The sequence below is a fragment of the Enhydra lutris genome, unplaced genomic scaffold, assembly GCF_002288905.1.
Source record: "Enhydra lutris kenyoni isolate GAN:26980312 unplaced genomic scaffold, ASM228890v2 scaffoldscaffold31, whole genome shotgun sequence".
In the NCBI taxonomy this organism is placed as follows: domain Eukaryota; kingdom Metazoa; phylum Chordata; class Mammalia; order Carnivora; family Mustelidae; genus Enhydra; species Enhydra lutris.
In genome coordinates this window covers 20,278,738-20,304,630 of record NW_019154115.1, presented here as the reverse complement: position 1 = coordinate 20,304,630, position 25,893 = coordinate 20,278,738, and the positions used below count along the sequence as shown (strand labels likewise).

Genomic DNA, 25,893 nt, shown 5'->3' with positions numbered 1-25,893 from the left:
TCTAAAATTATGGCTTGCCCTGCAGCCCTTGTCGGAGAGATTTATGTGTGACTGAGGTCAGATCTTCCAATATCAGTTGACAAATTTTCTCTTTACATATTTACTGCTTTTCAGGCTTGTGTTATTTTCTCTTAAGCAGAAAAAGGAAATATGAAATTAAATGATATGGGTGGCATTTGTAAAGGATACCGGGGGTGCGTGTGTGCGTGGAGTGAACAGTGCCACACTCCAGCCTTCAATGTTCAACTGTATTCTTGTTCCACACCTCATGTTTTAGCAACTGTAGCTATTCTGCAGACTGTCTTTTCAAATTGGATGCATTAAGCTTAACCCTGCCTAATATAAACCAGGATTAGGGTAAACGGATACTTATATTATAAATGAAGAATAATGACCTACAATTTTTTTTCCTAATGAAACTAGCTTCAGAGATGGTCTACTACCCTCTATTCATTTTGCTATTAGGGAAACTGAGGTTAAGAGGGGTGCAGTGTCCAAGGTCATAGATACAGCCTGGCCTGGACCTGACTGCTGACTCAGGAGGCTGCCTCGTGTGGAGAAAATGCATAAATGGGAGTCAGAAAGACCCCTGGAATGCCAGTCAGACCCCCATGGCCTCAGCAGCTGGTAATGGCATTCAATCCAATTTTATCTGGCCCAGTGCTGGGTGCTAAAACTTAGGGACACACCACCTCCAATCTGTTACAGCTTGCAAAACCAAAGTGCTCAAATCTCAAAAAGGCTTCAACAAGAGAAAAGAAAAATTATTTCTACCTGACCACAAGCTAAACACACATTGCTCAGTACCACTAACTTACTGTAAGATTTCCTAAACAAAGGACTGTTTAAAAAAAAAAAAAGGAGAACAAAATGTACCCTAGTGAACCATAAATGGGAATTCTGATGAACTGATATTTTTAGATATTGAATACAGGATGAGACAAAATAAATGAATAATATATAATTACTAATAATATAAAGTGAACAAGTATAATTCACTTGTGCCATCATAGCTCTCCTGTTTATCAGCCTCTGTTGTTCAAGTTCTTATCATGCCTGTAGTCTATTAGCATACCTTATACCGAACAAAACAGAATCAAAATAATAAGTCATGAAACTTAAACAATTAAGGACTTAAAATAAGTGGCAAGAAGATTCAACAAGGAGCTACTCATGGCAACTTCTCTCTGCTGCCTTCGGGAATGACCAGTTTTTAAAAGCTAAAACCAGGGCACCTGGGTGGCTCAGTGGGTAAAGCCTCTGCCTTCAGCTCAGGTCATGATCCCAGGGTCCTAGGATCGAGTCTCGCATCGGGCTCTCTGCTCAATGGGGAGCCTGCTTCCTCCTCACTCTGTGTGCTTTTCTGCCTGCTTGTGATCTCTGTCAAATAAATAAATAAAATCTTAAAAAAAAAAAAGCTCAAACTAGATATCTTTGAATTTCACAAATATCTGGGTGGGACAGAAAGGCTCTAAGATGCCTAGAGGAGGGCTCAGCTCAGATGGGACCAGACAGAAAATCATCACAGCCATAAATTAGATCACTTGGCTCTTACCGCTTCCCGAGTATCAAGGACAATGCATTTTCACACAAAACACAGCAGCTGGAGCATCAAGGTACACTGTAACATTATTCATTTGCTGGGTCTGCCAGTCTGTGAGCAGGAAAGAAAGGACCCGACTGCCAGTCTACACTCTTTTATCCTTCGTTTATTTAAAATTGACACAGCTCATGTCCGACTCCACGTAGGTGTACAGGAACCCTAGTAAATCATCCTCTGGGTGAATGTAAATTTTAATATTTAGACCTGAATTTTGTGAGAAAAGCAGGGGTTCAGAAACACAATTTTAAATGATCAATGTGAATTATAAAATTAACCCTCTCCCTAATGGTAAAAGGCCTGGCCAAGACGTCCATTAAGCACTTTCCTTTCAGATAAGGTTTAGAAGATTTTTCCTTTCAAAGAAGATACATTTGCTGTATCAAACTTTTCTCTTTTCTTTGTTCCAATAAAGGGTGGTCTTATTTCAGAATCTAGCTTGGAACATCAGTTATGTGTGTATGTGGGGGGGCGGTGCGGCAGTGGGAGGAGATGTGGTTTTTTTGAGAAAGTCCTGCTGACCATTCCATTCTTTATGGTCAAATAAATCTGCTACAGCAAAAGATTTTTAAGGTGTCAAATATCTCAAAGGGGTTTTTTCTGGAGCTCTCATTTAGTCTGTATCTCTGTTAGCTTCAATCCCCCACATGCCATAGAATCCAGAACGATGTTAGAGGTCACCTGGTCTGACCCCTTGCTCCATGTGGAAATTCACTTTATGCTCTTCCCAACAGGCGGGCATCCTGTCTTTGCTAGAAGACTTCCAGAGATGGGATTCCAATGATTCTATCCTGGGTGGCTTCAATTGTTAGAAGGTCCTTTCTGATTATGAGTTCAAATATGTCCTCCTAGGAGAAATGCCCATGGTCCAGCGCTATAGTGATTACGTCTAGTGATGGCAGTTCACATATTTGAAGATGGTTGTTTCTCCACCATGTTTTCTCTCCTGAGTGAACATCCTGTTTTCTTCCTGGGATCATTTGCTCTGATTGGTTTGCCCTCTATTCTTCCCCCTTCTATTAATAATGATACTCTAATAACATCCCCTGCCCCTAAATCGCCCATGTGCTTCCTTCTCCCTCCCACCCCCAGCTACTTCATCACCAGCTTTATGGTGGGGCATGTGAATGACTCTTAAATGAGTCAGCATCATCCAAATCCCCTGGGCTTGGGGAGCTAAACTGACCCAGTCAAACTGAAGCCTAGGGCAGAGAGAGACCTGCTCTTCCTTCTCATTGGGGAGCACATCATCCTGGAACTCCAAGAACCAGTCTTGGTCTGTGAAGGAAGAAGCCCACCAAGAGCAGAACCAAAAGTGACTTGTTGGATCAAGTTCTACCGAAAACCAGCAATACTTATTTTGGGCCATGCAGTTCAATCAAGTCCCCTTGCGGCTGAGGCAACTTGAGTTGGGTTTTCCATTACCTGAACTGGAAAGCTGCCTGGGGGAGCCAGGGAGGGTTTCACATTCTCCACCACTGTGACGGCCTTTCTTAGAATGTTGTGTCGTGGGCATGTGCTCCTCACAAAGCAGAACACCCACGCCTGCACACACACCTCACACTGACTGGCTCGGTCACCTTGTTCTGGACATTCTACACCATTCAGCAGAGGAAATTCCTGGAGGCTCTACGTCCATTCACGTTTTTGATAGCCATATCACATGGTTGGCTCAATGAAGGGAAACATGGAAGTTTACAAATCTTGGACTGAGAAAGAATTACTTCTTTCCTATACTCTTCTATTTCTTATGTGTTTCCTACTGACAGAGTATTCGAGAGTCAAAATGATTACATGATTAAACCAATGCAGAATCTAGGCAAGTCTGTTTTCCACCTGTTGCCTCTCCCTGGCAACAGATAGGAAATACAACATCAGCCTTTTGTTTGTTTGGCTCAGGAGAGGCCTGTCCAACACTGACGCTGAATCATAGACTCTTGGGGCCTGGAAGAATCTTAATTTTTTCGTCTCCCCACCTCAATCTGGTCCCTGAATCTCTTCTTCATGACACTCCTGGTGGACAGGGCTTCTGCCTGGACACATGCAGTCATGGGGAGCTTATGTCTTCTCACTGTCCCTTCTACCTCTTATTCCAGTTCTACCCTCCTGACAGTACCAATCCATGTCTTGTCTTACATAAGAACCCTCAAGTATCTTAAGGCAACTCTTTGGAAGCTTTTATCCTTCAGGTACTAATGCTGGCAGGACAGTGTGGAAATATGGACACAGAAGAAAAGAGGGCAAAATTATTAACTTAAAGCCTAAAAATGTGTATTGATTCTTTTTCCTTCTATGTCTGCTTTGCCAACATGTAAAAAAGTCAAGTCAGACTAAATCACTAACTCACTGATTCGTTTACTCACTCTCTGCCAGGCACTATACTGGAGTCTAGGACCTGAAAGATGGATAAGCCACAACTGCTGGTCCACAAAAATGAGGGACTTATTTAAGGTCCCTGAAAATCAGGGTCAGAGCTAAGACTTGAGCACAGAGCTTGAACTCTCCTTTAAATGCCACTCAGTATTTGGATAAAATACAACTTGTTAGATTCAAGGTTAGATTCAAGGGGGACAGTGTCCCCCAAAAAAGGGATGTTTTCAGGCATTTTAAGGAATTCTTTCTTTGTGGGCCGACTCTATATATCGTTGCTTGCTTTTTTTTTTTTTTTTGCCCTGATGTATTTGACAATATCGTTTGGCCTGCTGAGATTTTGAGATGAGCTGCAACTGTGGCCAATACCTGTTTCGTATAGGAACGGGAAGGAAAGAATCTTGAAATCTAGTCACATGTAACCATGTTACTTAACATGTGTCTTACTGGTTTGATTGTGGATGAGATTCAAAACAGGATTTAAAGGAAAGCAGCCACGGATCTAGAAGGAACTGGACACAGTTTGATTTGTGTTTCAGAGTTGTAGGACACACCTTTCATGCTTTGATGTAAGTGAAATCTGGTTCAGTAGAGTCCAAGAGCGTCTTCGGGGAGATGGTGATGAGAAAGGTAGCTGGAGGTGTGGAAGAGAGGAGGATATTCATACCAGATGAAAGGAGACCACAGAAGGATCTAGGCCAGCATTTTTCAGACTCTGTTTACCAAAGTTCATGTAAGATATTACTTAGACATATTAACCAAAACTAAGAGAGCAAATCAGAACTGTCCTGGTGTTTGTGTGCGCAAGCATGTGTGTATGTGTCCAGGTGTGACTTCCCACTGCCTTCGTGTCCTGTCTTCCCATCATTCTGCAAATCATTGACCAAGCACACCTCTATCCTTTTCCAGATGAGAAAACTGAGATCTGCTGTGTGTGTTTGCCAGGGGGAGGGGGAGTAAACCACATTCTGACAATGATTCAACTTGTCACCTGCCGGGTGTGTCACTTGTCACCTCCTGGTCCTCTCTTTCCTGAGTCAGTAGCGTTGGTGGCTGCCTGGCTAGGGTGGCAAAGGGCTGTCCAAAGGGCATGGGCTGGAGGAAGGCTTTTAGCTGCCAACTTTCTCTTATTTCCTATATTTTACCAAACTAGAACCAGGACTACAGTCACGCTCTCCTCATGCCCAGAATAGTGCTCTTTGCAACCTGTTTCTGAACAGAAAACAAGACAAGTTTCATTACCCTCTTTGGTCTTCTTTCCTCCTCTGGCCTCCTTTCCTCATGAGACCATTCTATACTCAAGCTTTCCTTTACCTCTCCCCATGGCGCTCACCACCTACAGGCTTTGACAGAGTGAGTCCACACTCAGTTCTGACTGGTTGCCTCAGTTTCCCACAATTCCTTGGAGCTGACACCCTGACCATCTGTGTAACCAGATAACTGCCTCCTTTCCTAGCTCCCGGCAATCCTGGGGACCCTCTTTCCACCTGGTGTGTCCCGAGCAATCTCTAGCCCTAAATCCAATCAGCTCTTTGCTCCTTTTAGGCAACCCACTGAGTTTTCAATGAACTTAGCTTGTCCATTTGATTGGCGCTAAAGAGGGCTGGGTTCTTAGCATCGTTAGCACTTTAGTGAGGAAGAATTCCCAAGCCCCCCAAGCATTAATCCAGATCTGTTAAACATCTGAAAAGTAACCTGTGCTCAAATGAAACTAGGGCGGGTCTGCCCCCTTTTTAACTTAGAGTCCTAAATCTACCCAAGTTTTCTATACTGAAAATAGTGGTAAGTAAAACACTGGAGAATGGTCAGAACTGATGTCCTTGTTGCTGCTACCTTTGAGGACCACGTCCCTCCAGGTGTCTGTACCACCGGCAACTCTCTCGTAGACAGGGAGCATGCTGGGACAGTAACTTCCAGCTCTGCACACACCAGCTGGAGGCAGTACTCGAGTGGACGTTTGTGCCAAATAAAAATGGCCATTTGGGATCAAAGCCTCTGGGTGCCTTTCTCCCCACACCGTCCTTCTAGGGTGGGAACCAATCTGGCCCTGTTGCTGACCACCTGGTCATCATGAATGAGTCACCGGATGGCTATTGGAATCCCATTTCCTCCTCTATAAAATAGAAGAGTTGGAGAAGATCAGTGTAAGGTCTCGTCGCGTTCTGAAATTCTTGGATCCCATGAAGTAGCAGACAGCACCCATGAAAACCAAAGGGGAAACTGTGGAAGGGCTCCCAGACCACAGAGTCCACGGGGGAGAGAAGATGGCAAAGTGGCCACCTGGAAGCCAGAGTGGGCGCCAAATTCATGACTTCAAAGTTCAATTCTATTTCTGGGCTAAGCCGATTATTTAAAAATCATAAAAGAGTCATGGTCCCCAGTTACTGAACTAAAAATGACTAGTTTCTGTATATAATTCTATATATTATGATTGTGATTGTGAATGATAAATTGTAAGTCGAAAAAGAAAGACTGTAAAGGAAGGCTCTTGTGGGATCAGAAAAGTAATTCATTTTAGTCCTGTCTGGTGTGAGACATGAGACATGGTCATATATTTTCAGAGTTACATAGGTAAATCCCTAAAGTACTTTCTGGAAATATAACTAATACTAATATTACCTTGCTCTTGTTTACCCTCTTATATTTTTCAAAGTGTCCTTGTAGGCATTAGCTCATCTGAGCATGACAACTCCCTACCCCAGCAGTCTAGAAAATGTCCTGTGATGTGCCAAATCCCTCAGAGGCATATGCCAGATGACCTTGGGGGCAGAGATCTTAAAATGTAATGATCTCCAGCCTCAGACTGGCTCCCGGTCATCTCAAAGGGATTCACGAAATTCTCAACCCCGACTTCATTACCTGGTCTCTCTGCACTATCTCCATCCTGACACACCACCGCTCTCCTCTACCACTCTGCCCTCTCATTTCTTCCTTTCCCTCCCAGTGCTCCTTTAAAAGTCACCTAGGGAAATTCCTCAAATGGGAGGGAGACGAAAGCGATAGTAGTAGTAGTGGTTCCCTACTGAATTTAAGTCCTGGAGGGCTACTACATACAACATACTGCTTCAGACCTTTATCTTTTACCAGATGAGTCTCCTTTTGACTAGAACACCTGGAAGGTTCGTCCCCATCCTTTTAGCCTAGGAGCCTCCGCTGAGGCATTGTCTGCTCTGTGAAACCTTCACAGCTTCCTAAAGCAAGCTGACCTCTTCCTCTTGATGCCAGAGTGTACCACCTCCTGTAGGGTGCCTTTTGCATCAACTGCCATGTGTTCGTTTTGTACTTTTCTCTCCACTAGACTAGCCTCTTCGAGGGCAGGGACCACATCTGTTTCATGTCTGTACTTCCAGTGCTAAGTGCCAGGGCACAGTACCTGTGATGACAAATATGTGTCGAACTGAACTGAGATGTACATCATACAATAGTTTAGGAGTTGCCATAAAACCAAACCAACATGGGGTTAGGGTTTTAAAAAAGACAGGGTGGGGTGCCTGGGTGGCTCAGTGGGTTAAAGCCTCTGCTTACGGCTCAGGTCATGATCCCGGGGTTCTGGGATCGAGCCCCGCATCGGACTCTCTGCTCAGCGGGGAGCCTGATTCCCCCTCTCTCTGCCTGCCTCTCTGCCTACCTGTGATCTCTGTCAAATAAATAAATAACATCCTTAAAAAAAAAAAAGACAGGGTTCATTAGCTTAGCTGGCTAACTGCATATACCTCAAATTAACAAGTAATTTATCCTTAGTGAAAAAATGTCATGTTTCTAAGCTACCCGTATTTTGGGCATTCTTTTTACTCCATTTTTGTTCTATTTTAGAGAAATACTGGGAACCCACTTTCTACCTCTGCAATAGGCTAAGCAAATAACAAGAGATCTCTTGATAAGCGTAAGATAGATACTGAGTTTCAAGATTCCTGGGGAGAAGCAAATGTATATAAGTGAACATCTTCCTATCACTTAAATTTTACCTCCGCCTTTTTTTTTTTAAAGAGAGGGAGAGAGAGAGAATGGGGGTGGGGGGGAGCAGACAGAGAGGGGGGAGAGAGAGAGAATCTTAAGCAGGCTCCACGCCCAGCATTGAGCCCCACATGGGGCTGAGCTGAAAGCAAGAGTTGGACGCTGAACTGACTGAGCCACTCAGGAGCCCCTCACCTCTGCCTTTTTTTTTTTTTTTTAAGATTTTATTTAATTATTTGTCAGAGAGAGAGAGGGAGAGAGAGCAAGCACAGGCAGACAGAATGGCAGGCAGAGGCAGAGGGAGAAGCAGGCTCCCTGATGAGCAAGGAGCCCAATGTGGGACTCGATCCCAGGACGCTGGGATCATGACCTGAGCCAAAGGCAGCTGCTTAACCAACTGAGCCACCCAGGCGTCCCTCACCTCTGCCTTTTATGGAACACGAAATCTTATTTTTTTTTAAAAAGATTTTATTTATTCATTTGAGAGGGAGAGAGAGATGGAATGAGAACAAGCAGTGGGAGAGGCAGAGGCAGAGGGAAGAGAAGACTCCTCACTGAGCAGGGAGTCCGATGTGGGGCTCAGTCCCAGGATCCTGGGATCATGACTTGAGCCAAAGGCAGAGGCTTAAACATCTGAGCCACCCAGGCCTCCCTGGAACATGAAATCTGACTTTGGATGACTTTAAACATAACTATACTTCCTTCCTTCCTTTATTTATTTATTGTTTAATAAATATATAAATAAATAGTTTACTGCTTAAACTCATTACTCTGAGATCGAGACATGAACTGAAATCAAGAGTTAGGACACCCGACTGAGCTACACAGGCACCTCTAAATATTAGTATACTTTAAATGTCTATATCCCAAATAATGAGAATGAAAATAAATTAAACATTGAATTTAACATTGAATATAAAATAATATTAAATTATCAAAATCGAAGCATAGTCAAAGGCTTTTTTTTTTTTTAAAGATTTTATTTATTTATTTGACAGAGAGAGATCACAAGTAGGCAGAGAGGCAGGCAGAGAGAGAGGGGGAAGCAGGCTCCCTGCTAAGCAGAGAGCCCGATGTGGGACTCGATCCCAGGACCCTGAGATCATGACCTGAGCCGAAGGCAGCGGCTTAACTCACTGAGCCACCCAGGCACCCAGTCAAAGGCTTTTAAATATGAATAAAATTAGGCATAAAAACTAGAATTTTGGGGTGCCTGGGTGGCTCAGTGGGTTAAGCCTCTGCCTTTGGCACAGGTCATGATCTCGGGGTCCTGGGATCGAACCCTGCATCAGGCTCTCTGCTTGGCTGGGAGCCTGCTCCCCCCACCCCCCATCTGCTGCTCTGCCTACTTGTAATCTCTCTCTCTCTCTGTCAAATAAATAAAAAAAAATCTTTTAAAAAAATGACCTCAAATTATATTTAAAAACAAAAAACCCCTAGAATTTCAGCACTAGCTTTTGAAAAGTGTTTAATATTTTAAAATAGTTTTAAGAACATACGCTTTGTACTCTATTATGAGACAAATGCTCTATCCAGAACACAATTTATTACTACAGAATAAATGAATGTTTAAAAGACAGTCTGTCAATTGAAAACAACAACAACAACACATTAAAATAGCAGGTTTCCAAGACAAGTTAAACAAAATATTTTCTCCTTGACAAGCTGCTTACATTTAAATGAAAACAGGGCAAATTTGGTCAATAATATGGATTGTATATAATAAAAAAGACCTTAGATCATGTTAATATAAGGATCAGAAAGCAGTAAGTTCAATTAAACCCACCCAATTATTTAGCAAACTTTCAGATACAGCAAATAAATTAGTCTGTTTTAAATGAAAGTGCTCAGATAAGTAGCTTTTTGACCTGAGTAAGTTTCAGCAGCAGCAATCACAGCAAAGCAAGAATCTGCTGAAGCAAGGCAAAGCCCCCATATCAAACAAATGGTATTAGTAATCAAAAAGCATTTGCAAAACATATTTCCTTGGTTAGTAGCAGGGGGGTTCTGAGCAAACGCCACCTACAGCTTCCCTCATACTTTGATAGATGGTGCACAGGGAAGGAACACACATTCCTTTTACCCACAAACGACCGGGGTATCCTGCTTTTAAAAGCAGGGTATTTCATTTCTGTACTATCTTATGAAAAAGGCCAGTCGTTATACTATTAAGAATGCATGTCTTTCACTTAAAGTCTTCTATTATCCACTTACGTTGAACTTGTATTGGGATTTAAGAATGCCTCTTTATTGAGACAAGTAATACGTCATCATTTTGTTCAGCTAGCAGGCCTGACAGACCTTGTCTCCTTCAGTTAAGATCAGCAGATCTCGATTTCGTACTTTGGTGGCAAAAGCTAGCAGAATAAATGAGAATTAGCCAATTGGCAGCAAAGGTTTTTAATCCCAAAGATCTGGACTTTCCTTCTACCTTAGCCTTAATTATTCTATATGTTCTTTTCAAGAAAAATGATCTCTACATATTGCAATAATTTATCTGAATGCCATTCTTATGTATTTTTAACAAATAACGTCGCCATTCACTATATCTCTTATGTTTTTGATCCTTTTTACTACTTATCATCTTCTTTATTTGAAGCAGATTTTTAACAGATAATCTTGATCGTTACAACAATATCTTGCTTGCATTTTATTCAAATAATTCTTAAAAACAGCTTAAAAAGCCGTTTGGAATAACATCAAGCTTGCCATCAATCAAACGAAAAAATTCCGCTGGCGGTTGTATAAACATCAGATCAAGTCTGATGTCTTCAAGGATTTCAGAGTGAACCATAAAAAACTCCATTAACTTCTGACAAAGAATGCAAATTAATCACAACATGGGGTGAAATGAAATTAAAGGCTCTTTTCTAATCAATGACAAGGCGGGATGAAATATTTGTTACTCTCTCTGCACTCAGACTGCCTGGGATGTTTGCGCTTCCCTCGCGAAGCCCCAAATGCAAGGTGTGAGCACAGATTCACCCGCAGTTGCCGTAAGGTTCTCCTGGCACCCCCCCCCCCCCCCAGCTATCTGCTTACCAGTCGTGGGGATTCACAAAACACACTAATCATCTGAATCTCAGGTGCATCCAATTTGTTATTCACACTCTCCCATGCCAGTGAAAAGCCTGGCGCAGACAGATGCACCGGGAACCCTAAATGACAGTTTTGGCCTCCGGAAGTACGATCACTACCACAAAATCTAGTACAGCCTCCAGGTGAAATGTCTGCAGCTCCATATGGAGCAGGGAAAATTAACAACAAGATGAAAATCACGGCAGCAGCGGGGAGTCGGAAGTTTTGAAAAAAAAAATGAAATTTAAAGATGAAGAAAGAGAAGTAATAAATTAATGGGGTGTGAAAACATTCAAAGCTTTACAATACCAGGGGCACTATTTGCTCAGATTTTTTTCCTTTTTTTAACTTCAGGTCATTTTGATGTAATTTATTAACCAAGATCAGGAATTGTAGCCAAAAGAACAACAACATTTGTATACACACAAAAGTACTTTAAATACATTTGTATCTGTGTTATCTTCACTTTCCTGTGGCATCCTGCTTACCAAATTTCCAAATGCCAGGGCTGCCGCGTCCCCTGAGAAGGCTCCTTAATGGATTCACTACCGGCTTAATGCAGGGTAAATTTGTAAAGTTTGAATGAAGGATGACAATTTTTAGCAGGCAATCTTTTTCATTTCTCCTAAATTATGGTGTCATTAAACAAACCATTGCCCACCATCATGTTTTTTAAGTCAACTGAATTTGGATCTAAATGATGAACTATACACAGCTCCAGTCCTTGTCCAGACCTGAGCATCTTTCCAGATTACTGATAATGCTCAACTGTTGAAGAAGTGGAGATACTTTCTGGTGGCGAGACGTTTAAAAACACAATTCTTCATGATCCTATTGCTTCGCAGGCACCCAGAATTTAATGGCACTGGTGTCGGGGAGAGCTCTGGAGCCCTCCAGACCCTTGGATCACTCTGCTAAACACACAGTAGGAAAAGCACTAGGGCTCTAGGGAACGGCCTATCATCATCTACCATGGCATGGCCCCCCATGTTTGGCATTTCTCATCCACAAAAGAGGGCCCCTGGAGTGGAAAAGGCAAACCAGGAGAAGGGCTTGGAGGGGCTCAGGGGGAAGAAGGGTGGCATGAACAGCCAACCGCATTCAGAGTCCACAGAGCCCAGGCATTTGGTTAGCTGCCTGCAAGTCCTAGGCCTACCTGCACCCACTCAGCCCTGAGGCAAGGGGCCTCACCTGTCCAAGCCTCAGTCTTCTCACCTGGAGGCTGGGAATAACAGCCCCTGTGAGGGGGATAGATAGCCCGAGTCAGATACAGGAAGCGATCTGAAGCTCGATGTCGGAAAGGTGAATCAGAGACATTGCTGTTTTTCTTTTTTTTTTTTTTTTAAAGATTTTTTATTTATTTATTTGACAGACAGAGATCACAAGTAGGCAGAGAGGCAGGCAGAGAGAGAGGAGGAAGCAGACTCCCCGCCGAACAGAGAGCCCGATGCGGGGCTCGATCCCAGGACCCTGGGATCATGACCTGAGCCGAAGGCAGAGGCTTTAACCCACTGAGCCACCCAGGCGCCCCCATTGCTGTTTTTCTATCATAAGTTGTAGTAACATGACTGTGCACTTACAGTGGCTCCTGAACTTTTTTCCAACAGAGTCCTAAACTGCATGCCAATGAGGCTATGCAACTTTAAGGCCTAAAGGGAAGAAAACTAGACAGTGCTTCCCAATAACAAGTACAAACCTAACTCACAAAACAATGGAGTTCCTACAGAATGATCATCTCAACAAAAAAATCCAGTCCTTTGATCTTTATGGTGGCCCCAGGCCACCAACTCTCCCTGATACATTCCTGACACCCTTCCCTCATCTGCGTCCCCACTGGATACACAGTGTGTCGCCGGCAGGAAGAGGCACTGCTAACGACACTGTCAAGCAGCACTGATGCTGGGCCGGTGGAGGGACAAGTCTCTAAGCGGGCCTCTCCTCCCTGCTTTCTTCTCTGCTCAGGCCATGCTCTGTTCTGGCCGCAGCTGGCAGGTTGCTGAGCACATCCTTTTTTGCGAACTTTGGTGGACGATTAGAAATTCTGTTCTGTGCTTTGAGTTCAAAGTAGCCATGTCCTGGGATTGTTCTCAGCCCTGGACAGAAGGGATGCAAAACTATGTGATCATGAGCACCTATGAAAGGTTTTCATGTGTTCAAGGACCGGACCAGTGGGTGACAATTAGGATGAAGCAGTCAGTCCTTGGCTAGGTGAACAGAACTCTGCTTTGACTGGATGGCTGTTTCTAAAGCAGTGAGTTTCCTATCGCTCGAGGTATTCAAGCAGAGTGTAGATGTCTGCTTCCAGAATATGGTACAGAGGTTTGATTCGATAATGTCTGTGATTCACTCCTGCCTACTACACTTGGGATTCCATGGAACCAACCCCACTACAGTTCAACACTGAGCAAATCGAACATTCCGTATGCCTCATTTATGGAGGGGATGCCATCTCACAGAGTGGCTTGGGGTTCATGTGAGATACGATGGGGCAAACAGAAGGTATTATTCAAATCCAGTGTCTGGAATACTATGAAAATAAACACTGTTCCTCATGTACTTTGAGGACAAAGTGAAGGGCATGAAAGACATCAATACAGTACCCTTTCCCAGTCTCCAGTCTGTCGTGCAACACCAATAAAATAAATGCCAACTCAACCAAACGTCACTGCTGATTCTAGCCAATGAAGCACACAAACTCTGTTGAAAGATCTGGGAAATAGGCCTAATGGCATCAAAGCTGCTTCTATTATTTCAAATAAAACTCCCAGTTTGGTGACAATATTCTATCACGATTCAAGGAATATGGCTTTCCCCCCACTCTGGCATCAAGGTTATTACTAACTAGGGAGTCCAGCACATTAGAATTTTCCAGCTTCCACTTGACTGATCAAGTAAACGTATACTTAAACATTTGAGAAAACAGAACTGCAAAGGTGTACAGCCTCCTTCCCAAATTTGACCAGAGCATCCAAATGCCTCATGTGTCAAATGCAACAGCTATCTGCTTCTTAGACTCATCTCTTACCAAATCTCACTGGTTAATTACTCGACACATTAGGAATCTCAAGAATATAGCTACGTTCTCAATCTCTGGCACTTTTATGAGATGGCTTACAAGTTTTTTACTAAGCCTTCTCAGAGAGAAGTCACGTAACAGGGTCTCTGCATTTACAAAATTTTAGGGGATTGCATAAACCGGTCGAACAGTGAATTGTTTAAAAATTACTGACAGAATAAGAGGCTTACCAAGATAAATATTCTAATGAGCTATAAATCCTGAAAATGTGATTTTAATTTGATGGGCTACCTAGAGCTAAGCAGCAAGGCTGTATACACTAAAATCTGACTAAATGCTAGCATGCATGCCAAGTGATTACATTTTAGATTTTTTTCCTCTTTAAGGAAAAGATTATGTTTAAACAAAGAAGCCTACAAATTTGACAAGCGAGTGTAACACTCTTGAACCTAATAACTTAGACAATTTCTCTCCCACTCATCCGATGGCTTTAACTGTAAAAGAAAAAGGATACAAAAGACACATTTCAGCAAGTGAAGGGTCTTTAAATGTCCACATGGGTACCAGGAGAATTTGCTTAAAACAGCTTATAAAGATGGTAGAGTGAAAGAGCCCCATCCTATTATTCAATAACCATGTTTGTGATGCATCTGCATAATCTAACCATGCATAAATTAGTATGTGTAATACAACACTTATTTGCATAATAATAGCAAGTTAATAGATGCTTAAAGAGCAGAGACCAACACCACCTTTAAATCAGACATGCCTCCAGGCACTTTGGCCTGTACAGACCAAGATGCCAGAAAAACAGTGAGCACCAACCAGAGGAAAACAGTCAATCTGTGCATTTTTCATCCTTCTAGACATTTCACTTATTTCACCCGGCACACACCAGGGAATCATTTTCCAACCACGAAACAGCTTTATATTTTAAGTGCTAGCACCCTTCTACATAAAAATCTTAAAGAAATTATAAAGATTGTCATCAACAATGGTAATATAATGGACAGTTTGTTTTCTTACAAATGTGGATAGGAAGTGGCCAATTTTAAAAAAAAATAGTATGTTCGGAATCACACCCCCATAAAATTGGGGCCTGACTATTTGTTTAGCAAAAGTGATGATCCAGATCAGGTATTTTCACCCTTCATCTCAACCCTTTAGTTGAAATAATTTTAATTGAAACCAAAAGCTCAAACAGTGTATCAAGAAAAGGCTGTGCCTCTCCTCTAACCTCAGTGTGAGCACATGGCACAGGGCTAGGATAAGGCAAAACATCACCAATGTCACACAAAGGAAGAGCACGATGATGCCTTTCAACCTTTAACAAAGAGGGGAAAAAAAAAATCTGGAGTTTAAAAAAATAAAAAATCAATAGAGACTTCTAAATGACTCCTTTAAGATATCACTTTTCAATTTAACAGAACAGATTTATTTGTATGTGGCTCAAATGTTCACAATTGTTCCCTGCACCTTCATACATAGGAATGAATGTCACAGTGGCAAACGGCAGTAATGAACAATCTTACCTGAGGATATGGAAACCTCCCAAGAGCAAGCTGGGAAAGGAAATAATATTTGTCTAGTTATAGATTTGCATGCAGGGCAGATCTCTTTAAGACAGACAAGTACTCCGTTTCAGAACTACACCCAGCAACTATAAAAAGCTCACAACCCTAGATGCAGAAACTAAACTACTGCTGTAATTACATTAAAAGTTGTATTTAGAATGGACATTTTCAAAGGGCAATGCTGCACCCTGATAAAATATTCTAATTTTCACAACCGAACATTGCGATTATGTGGTTTCTCTTAGGAATGGTCCCAGCTCTACGGGCATTATTCACACATTGACCTGTATGCGACAGTTTTCATCTAGACAGGGATACAAAACCGGAGGAGACCACAGGCTTTTCCTCCTGTAAGATGGAAACACCTTACTGTTCGCAGCCCACGGTTCTGCAGAGTTTTTAGTAACAAGTACACAGGCAGTGTTGTAGGAAATGGGGATGGGCCATATGAAATAGAGAATTTTCCACTATTTTCATCAATGTATTAGTTTTTTCGTTCATTTTCTATCCACAGGAAAAAAAGACCTACCACTACTAGGAAAGTGGCCATTTCAAGGCTGCGAAGTTGGAACTACATAGCAGTGTAGGTAGGAAACTGGGACCATGACTCTATAAAGTGCTCCCAATTTTTTCTTGATTTGTAAACTGCCATGTGTTTCTAGGCCAGTCACTTAATTTTGGTCTTGGAATTCTCACGTGTAAAAACACAATGATTCAACCAGGAACAGAGTTGATATAAAGTAATAAGAGAAAACTGACCAAATATACTGTAACATAGTTAAAGAAAATAGTGGTGAAGTTTTGCAACTCATAATGTGGCCCACCCTCAGGCCTGAAATCCTTTCTGTACTTGTAACTCCTTTCAAAGTAGAATCACTGTATCAGGGAACTTTGAAGCTGGAATGAATCCAAGAGAGCAAAACCCACTTCACAGATTAGAACCCAAGAGTTCCATTGAAGAGGTTCCCACACAGTTAATCAGGAGAAGCCTGGGGCCTGACTCTAAGACTTGCAACTTAATCCAGCGTTCTTTCCATAGTTTTACATTGCTTTTCTACATCTTGCGAAGTTATGCATTTATCTGAAAAACGAGGACACTACAGAAACATTATCGAACTCTTTTGGAATCGTATTTAGAATCATTTCAAAGAACAAAAGAACACTTACTTCATTTTATTAGAACTGTATTTTATCTTGGACTTAAAATTATACCCCATCAGCTTTTTGGTCATGTGAATTATTTGTTGACTAAGGTTTGAATGGCCTGTGGTATTATCAAAACCCAAAGCCACCTTCAAAGAATAAATATTTTGTCCCTTAATAAGAACAGACATGAAGATGCTGAGGTTAATTTTCAAAGATCTAAAACCAGTCTGAGCAAGAGCAATGTAACAGGAATAAACCATACGACCTTGTAAGGTGACTGCTTTGAAAAGGCCAACACTCATTTGGATGTATATTTATATATATGTGTTTGTGTGTTCTGCAATGCCTAGTCAGTTTCATTACCTTCAGTCATTCTTATATGCTCAGAGTTCATCGATTTTCAAGACATAAAGTTATACTACCATTATTTCACTTAGTAAATATCATTAATCAAGGGATTAGTATAAAGTATAGATAGCAAAAACATCACATGATGGCACGATGGAGAGAGAGTGTGGAAGTTAATCAAATTCCCCTTTGGGTTTGTGTGATTATGTTTCTTGTCTACATACTGCTTTTTAAAAGATTTTATTTATCTGACAGAGAGTGAGAGAGAGTGCACAAGCAAGGGGAGCAGCAGAGGGTGAGGGAGAAGCAGACTCTCCGCCAAGCAGGGAGCCTGATGCAGGGCTCGATCCTAGGACCCTAGGATCATGACCTGAGCTGAAGGCATACACTTAACCGATGGAGCCACTCAGGTTCCCCTATATACTGTTTTAAATTAGAAAGGGGGGAGACGCCGCTCTCCAATCCCCCTACTCTAATCTTACCCAATACAGGCCATCCATTTGCCTTATATTTTGTTAATACAGTGTGTTTTTGGCCAATGAGAGTGCGCACATTGATTTAGGGGGAGCTGCTGTGGTCTACTATGGCAGTAATCGTAGGCAAAGCATTTGGACAAGTTGTTTTGACCTGACAGGCAGTGATAGCTCAAGAAAACCTGTCACCTGTCATCACACTCACCTGTGGATGGCAGGTTTTGCATATCCTTCCATTTGGAATTATCAAACTACCAAGAGGAGGATCTCTCATCTAAAAAAGCTAACAACGTAATGACGAGTAGACAACACTTAGAGTATTTTATCTCAAGCCATTCCAGAAGCACTGTGTCACTCACTCGGGTATATGGTTAATGTATCACTGAGGACGGTGGAAGAATCTGTCCACATGGCTTACCGGCAGAAGAACTCGCCCACAACACACAGAGTTAAAATCTAAATTAGGCCGGCTGGTACCAATGTGGGAGGCTGGTTTTTGTTAAAGGACAAAATAAGCAATGATAAACGGAAGGCTTAAAAAGAAGTGGCCTAAAATGAGAAATACAAATTCTTCCCACTTGAACACAAAGCCTCAAATTCTCAAGTCATTATTGTTCTCTGGCAAGGCCAGGCTACAGTCAACTTGGGAACGTGCACTCAGCTACTTGGTGCCCTCTGTCATAACTGGCACGATGTAATAAGGAGGACCGCTATCATTCATTTCCCCTATAAGATACCCCCATGCACACGGAGAGACAATTCAATGCAGGCTGGTCAGGTGGGAGCCTCTCCGTACCTGTCTGCTTGGAAACAGGTGGCTGGCAGTGCTTGAACCGGTGAACTCATCATTCCTGGGACTGGCTTTGCGTTGGGTGTACTTCCCTGACATCCTACGAAATTTCAGTCCTGTCAACTACATTCCCGGGGGAACTGAGCTCACGCACCTGGCAGCTCTGACCTCTCTGGAGCCAGAGGACAGAGAATGGTTTCTTGTCCTTGACCAGAGTGGAACAACCATAATTTCCTCTCTTGCAGCCTGTCACCACCGTGCTGCTCCAGGAGCAGGCCGAGGATTCCAATTTTGCACCACAATTTTGCAAACTGGCAGTGGCACCATTAGGCCGGTACCAAAAGCAGTCGTTTGAAGGCCCTGGGAGAGGAAGCTGCCTTCCGTGTATGTCCTGTCCTTCGAGGTTAAACGCAACTGTGGTGTTTTTGTTCCCCACTATTTGTCTTGCGGCAAAATAGAAGGAAATATATAGCCAGGCCCTAGACCCCTTTTATCAAGTTCAATTAGAAGGTAAGAAAGGAAAAGGTCTCTTAGCAGATATGGCTGCATGAAGAACAGGTTCCTCATGAGGCTGTCAAAAGTCAAAATAAACACGGAACCCTTATGAGGAAGAGGGATCACATATGCTATGAGTGACTATTTCAGAGACAGACGGACCTGGGGCCATTCTGTATCTTTTACCCCTACTGGTCTATTAATCTACTTGCATTTCCCCAGTTTTTATTGTCAAGGTATTATAAATTAGGAAACTTACAAAAGAGAGTATGTAATCTTCTCTGAAATGGCCTGCAGATATGTCACTGTACTAAATGTGTTTCAGATTTAATGAAGCTTTAATGTCCTTTTTAATTTTGCCTGTTTCTGTATCACCAGGGGTCGGGCAAGGCAATCAGCACTCAAGAGGGTGGTTTGGTTTAAAACTAGGAAAAAACTCATTTGCTTATGAGTTGCACTGTATTTTCTTAATTAAATTTACTGAGTAAAATGGTTTAAGTTCAGCCAACCAATGACCTTTGTATGTAGATTTAGATTTATAAATAGGTTAACAGTTAAAGGAAAGGGGGAAAAAAAAGAATTACAACAAAGCAAACAGATTAGGACTAAGCCAATAGAAATCTTTGCTCTCTTTATCATCTTTACAAAAGAAGCATTTAAATATAGGCAGCTTAAGTCCAGTTAGAAAAAAAAAATACTGAAAAATGTGGATGCACAGTAAGTGCCAGCAATTCATCAAATGACTCTCACATCCTTTTCATTCCCAGGAGGGGCGTGGTCAGTGCTGCAAAAGATTTGGAAAAGCTTTATTTATTTTTGGGGGGGGTGGAGGTGTAGGTGGAGATGGGGGAGGGAGAGGATTCTATTTGATGTTAGATAAAAAAGTGCACTTTAATTCCAAGTATTTAAGATTCAGCAAACTGCTAAATACTCTGTTTGTTGTGGGAAATTCACTATGGAAAAGGCAGAGAAAGAACGCCCTGAAAACATTCACCATCGGGAATACATTTCAATGACAGTAAACCACTAACATCTCCCTGTAAAACTGAAGCTGTTCCTTGGTGTCATCTTATGGATCTTTGATTTGTCCAATCATAATCTATGAGATACTCCTGAGTTAGCAGCATTTGAATATGCTGGATTTTTAATTTAAATAACAAATACGGGTGTGGGGGTGTGATCCTAACGACTGTCAAATGCATAGCCACTGGATGATGGAAACATCTGTATTTTAAGAGAAAGACGGTATTTATTTACAAAGCAACAAAAATGGCTTCTGTTGGTAACATGAATAATTATGGTCATGAAGTCACAAATGATAAAGAGAAAAAATACATTATAGCAAGAAAGCAAGTTGGGAATACAAAATCAAAATATGTTTTTGGTGAGTCAGGTTTCTTACAATATCAACAATTTGTGAGTAGTTTCAAATTTACAGTTATACTGAAGAGCCCTGGATTTTTTTAAAATTCTTAATTTAGACATATTCTATGTTTCTCAGCATAACTGCAAATTGAAAATAAGCATTTTCAATATAGCCCATGATCTAGCTGAAGGAGGACTTTACAGTCTGAAATGTTCTAAAATTTGTTCTTAATTACCTTGTGTACATTTTACACAATTAAATTTCCATCTAAGGATCTTGGATTTAGAATGTACACTGCAGTTAAACCTTCATTTTACAGAAATGCAGCAGCCACTTTGGAACATTCAGACACAGGGAAACTTTAAAAAATCAGACTTAACTACTGGATTACATAAAATTCCCTAGGTGAGATTTCATCCCATACCAATTTACACAGTCCTAGAGAGAGAGTTTAAATCATCTGAAACTATGCTGGTGCAGAACCATAATAAATATTAAATACCTCAAGATCTACCCTAAGATTTTACTTTTCTTCCCATGTATCAATTTCACTATCCTCCTACTGAATGGTTTAAAAACAATCCAAAGGATATAACAGCAATTTACCAGTGTTAAAGTGCTTTGGAGGTTAAACTGACAACAAAGAACACAGAAACACAAAGCGTCTTGAAGTAGGGTTTCAATTAAATGCGGAGGATTTAGTAATGCAGGACCAAAAAAAAAAAAGAGTTACAAATTAATTTAATCTTCTGCCTATAGTTTGCAGCTGCACTCCAAAGTGTCTAGGGCTTAAGAACAAAGCCTTGAAAGGCCTCGGAGTGAGGAAAGCTTCAATTTTTAATGTATAACGCCATTAGCTGATAACTTGTGGAATCTGCGACCCCTGCGGAGGGGCATAAGTGCGAGTAACAGAGACTGATGAAGTGACATATTTGTTCGTGTCTAGAACTATGAGGAAGAGGGTTATTACTAACACCATCAGGCCCAACAGAAATATGCCCTAATAACCGGAGGGACCCTCCACGTTATCAGTTCTCACTACATCAAATAGATTAAAATCAAAACCTAATTCACTTTAATTAAAGACAATTAGTTTGTTTTACTGTTATTGTTTTAACTTGTGTGATACTATAATATATTGCAAATTAAAGATGGGATAATAAATGTAATGAAAGCGCCGAACTATGTACACCTTTCTACCCCGGCTTGGAGAAATGAGCTCACCACTGGTGTCTATTGAAAGGAAATTCACGGACATCATCATTAAAAGTGGTGTGGAAACATTTCCCTCCACAATGGATAGAGTGGGACTGTGCATATCTCTTCCCTATTCAATTTATACTTTTCACATAACACTTTCCTATAAACTCTAAGGATTTCCTTAACACAAACAGAATTATGGCCCAATGGAGGCACCAGAAGCTTAATTAATTTGCCCAAGGTCATACTGCAGGTTGGTGGCAAAGCTTGTTAAATCACTAAGAACTGTGGGCTCTACAGATGTTTTTGGCAATGGCAAAGGACCCTGTCTGCAAAGGCCTTGGAGACTTCCAGCGGAGTGGATGAACCACGACAAATAACTCATTACAGCTGTACAGAAGTGCCAAGTGCTCCAGAGAGCTCGCAAATAACATGCTTTCTTTGTGTTGAAAGAGCCTAAATGTGAGGTTCCCATCAGGATTGCTTCTTAACATGTACCAGTATTTAAAAAAGAACTACTCGTCCTCACTAGAGTCCATGGATGAAAAGTAAATTTATTTTAACTCATGGAGGCCAAACGCCATAATACAAAGAAATAAATCAAGTCCTTCTCCATCATTTGGAAGGTCCTGCATCCTATCCCACAGATTACTAATAATAGTGGAGAAAAGACAGCATTACAAATAAATGTTTCCAATTGTGTGTGCTGTTTTTTTTTTTTTTTTTTAATTAGAAATGGGCTTATTACAGTGGACACTTAAATGGGGAGAGGGCAACAGTAATTCACAAGTACAATATCCTAATGCTGTTCCATTAATTGCTTTATTTGTTTCACGGTTAAAAATGATGGCTTGCTGTAGCCTAACCGCGGATGCTGAAAAGCATGATACATGGAGGTCTCAACCTGGGCAAACTGTACCTAAACTTACACTTTATTGCAGCTTAGTTCACAATCTTCACCTAATATAGGGGTATATCCCAGCGCAGCAGGAGGATAAATCATCCTGGAATATTACTCCGGCAAAGTTTAGCTGTGACTGGAGCATATGTGCTTTCGAGCCACTGAAGCAAAGGCCCATAAAATACACTAATTACTGGAAGTTATGGTCACTGAGTGATTGATAGCGCTCTGCAAGGCAACGTCCTCATTTCCAGCGCTTCTGACGGGCTCATCCGCCACACAGCAATTATTAATTCATGACCCACCCCTCGGGCACTAGTACCTTTACTTCTAATTCTCCTGCTACCCAACCACTGCTACAGCTGGACACTGTCTTTCTTCATTCTGATGGCTGGGTAAGGATGATAAAAAGTAGATTTCATGCTAAATGCTATTGTTTGGAATCTTTAAACGTTGCTCGGTCCTTCTAACCCTGCTGTCCCGACACATAAATTCTCCTTCCTCTCCCATAATGCTACTTCTCTTGCGTCGTTTTCTTTCGGACTGTGTGTGTTTGTATGTGCGTGTGTACGTATCTATCAATCTGTCTATACTACATTAGAGCAAAAACTTTGAATAGTTTTTTGCACAAATACTATGGTTTAAATGCAATATATAATTTCAAGTAGGCCATAGTAAATACGAAGCAGCTGACTTTTTTTAAAAAAGGAAAACAAACCCTCTCTATCTTAAGAGACCCACTTTTGTAGCTTTGAAGACACTCTGATTGTCCCAAGCTGATTTCCATGGGTCTCTCTACTCAGAGCAATGCTAATTTGAATATCTGGGTATATAAATCTCTAAAAGTCACTGAGAAGCAACTGTAAAGGTCTCTTTTGGTGGTATTCTGTGCACTGAAAGGAAATTCAGTGAGAAACTCCACATTAAAAAGAGAGAACATTCAGTCCTGACAGATGAAAGCAAATGATTTACTTTTATAATAGAAGAAATGAACTTCAAATTTTTACACAACTCAAAATGCAATACTGGGGGTAGTTTCTCTATCTGGATTCTAAGATGATGTAACAACAGATGGACAGATGGAACTCCAGGTCACCTATCCTTTCAGGGCTTGGCCCAAGTTACTCCTCCTCTTCCGCTGGGAGTTAATCCCTGAACAAAAGTTTGAAGACAACTTCCTATCATTCTCTGTCCCCTACCATTCACTGGGCAGCGAAGCACATCCTTCCTGGTGACATTTCCTACTGTCCTGCATCTTCCTATGTCTCTAAGGCCTGGGAAATTTTAAATTTTGTTTGAGGGCAGACTCTTAAGTCATATACTTTTGTGTTCTCCATGACACCAGAAATGGTATTTTGCAGTTGGCTGACAATAAGCATTTGTTGATTATTGTAAATCCCCTGATGGTGAGGTCTTCTAGAGCCTACCCAACCTGGCAGTGCATGTTAGTTGTTCCTACACTCTAATACTTTTTTTTTTTCTTTTTTTAAAATGTGGGCCCCACGCCCGCCCAGCATGGAGCCCAGTGCGGGGCTTGAACTCACCACCCTGAGATCAAGACCTGAGCTGAGATCAAGAGTCAGATGCTTAACTGCCTGGGCCACCCAGATGTCCCTCTGCGCTGCACTACTTTAATGAACATAGTATACAAACTTCAGTATTACGGGTTGATAGTCTTAACTGACAAGGCTCTCTTATACATCAGTGCTTAGAATAATCACTTTCACATATTTAAGCATTATGATTAATTTAAATGGCTTATTTCTTATTATAGGCTTAGGGGTTGCAAGAAGGGAAAGAGACTGGAGTTAACTGTCTTCCAATCCATCTTGTGTACTTAATTCAATAACCATTTTAATCTTCACAGTGAGAATTAAGAAATGACACCCTTTCAATACATTTGTATCATGCTGACCTGTGTCCTCGAACAGTACACAACTTCAATCATGGTAACAATCCCTGCAGCTCTGGGTATGGGGGGCTTTGGTGGGGGGTGTTCCTCCATTTCTGAACTGGTCAGTGGAGTCATGCAGCTGTGAGTACCTGAGAAAACATCAGTGCTGGGGTAGAGTCCACTGGTTCAAGCAACTCTACACTTCTATTTCTAGACATTTCAAAGCCACAGGAGTCATCATCAGGTAGTGATCAGGCAGTGATCTGTATGCTGCTCCTGAGAGAGAGAGAGATGGAGTGGCCACTCCCACCAAAGTGCCTTGCGTGCAGGTGAAGTCATCTTGGATGCTCCATTCGTAACCACCATCTGGCTACACCCTCACTGGAGGGCCCCGCAGATGCCACATCTAATGGCTGAGCCCTGAGATTCCTAACCCGCAGAATCCTGAGTAAATAAAGGGTTGCGATGTTAAGCCACTAACGTTGGGTGTGTGATTAAGAGCAATAGATAACTGAAATGCTTTCCTTGACATAGACGTCGGCCCTCCCTCTCACCTGCCCAGTGCTATGCATTTCCGTTTCACTTTTATTTCCCTTTCTACCTACTAGTTGAGGAGCTCCTGAGGGCAAAGTTGGTATCCTTACTGCCAACGCAGAAGAGTGCTACATAAATATTTACTGATTAGATGGAATTCTCACCTATCCACTTCCTAACAGAGCAACACATTGGAGAATAGGTTAATTTTTGTATTTGTTTAGAAACATAAACTAAGAGGCGCCTGGGTGGCTCAGTCGGTTAAGCATCTGCCTCCAGCTCAGGTCATGATCCCATGGTCCTGGATGGAGCCCCATGTCAGGCTCTCTGCTCACTAGGGAGTCTGCTTCTCCCTCTCCCTCTGTCTGCTGCTCCCCCTGCTTGTACTCTCTCTGTCAAATAAATAAATAAACTCTTTAGCAACAACAACAAAAGGAAATAAACTAGGCACTGGTTTCTAAAAACCAGTGATACATGTACACTCTGAAATACGGAATATGAAATATGAAATATAGAATACTGAAGCAGCTGTAGTAAGCCTGGGAAAAGCAGTTTTGACAGACAAGCAGAATCACAATAAACCAGTCTTTTCCTTTATCTAATTTCCTGCTCGTTTACGTTTACCATTTATCTCTTCTCTTCCAAAACTACTTATTCTCTAGAGCATAACGAAAGTGGCAGAGTCAGGGAACCTGACTGCTGATGTCTGGTCTAGTCCCTTCACCTTTCTTAAAAAGTCCTTTAATTTATCTGGATCTGTTTCCTTACTTGCAGAATGGGAGCTTTGATGTTTATACGGCGGAACGATCTTGGGGTGCCTCAAATCACTGATTTTTCAGTCATTTCCCATCACAGTATAGGAGAGCCTAAATGAGGTAATGAATATCAACCGATTTTGTTAAGTGTTAGGCACGTGCCGAGTGTTCCGCTATCACCCTTGTGAGAATGACACCAAGCAAGAAGATGTCAACAGCTGCAAAAAGAGGACAGAGCACCAGACTTGACATCAGAAGTCCTCAATTCCAGTCCTCTTCTGCACAGGACTGGCTGTTTGCTGTCACTTTGGGCACGTCCCCTCCCTCCTCTGGCTCCCAGTTTCCTCACTGGTATGAGGAGGGATCTGGTTTAACAAGTTCTGAAGACACTCTCCTACT

The 25,893-nt window shown here is 41.8% G+C and overlaps 1 protein-coding gene across 3 annotated transcripts in view; it reads right to left on the bottom strand.

Moving 5' to 3' along the window:
• The window catches only part of LOC111153163 (mitogen-activated protein kinase kinase 5), a 267,166-nt gene that overhangs the window by 83,818 nt on the left and 157,455 nt on the right, over window positions 1-25,893 (bottom strand). For 2 of the 3 annotated variants that reach the window (XM_022511975.1, XM_022511976.1), the window contains exon 17: window positions 15,551-15,580. The exons of the other annotated variant lie outside the window; for it this stretch is intronic. In XM_022511975.1, the coding sequence (XP_022367683.1) occupies window positions 15,551-15,580 (30 nt within the window). The remainder of the gene's footprint in view (window positions 1-15,550; window positions 15,581-25,893) is intronic. 3 annotated transcript variants of the gene reach the window in all.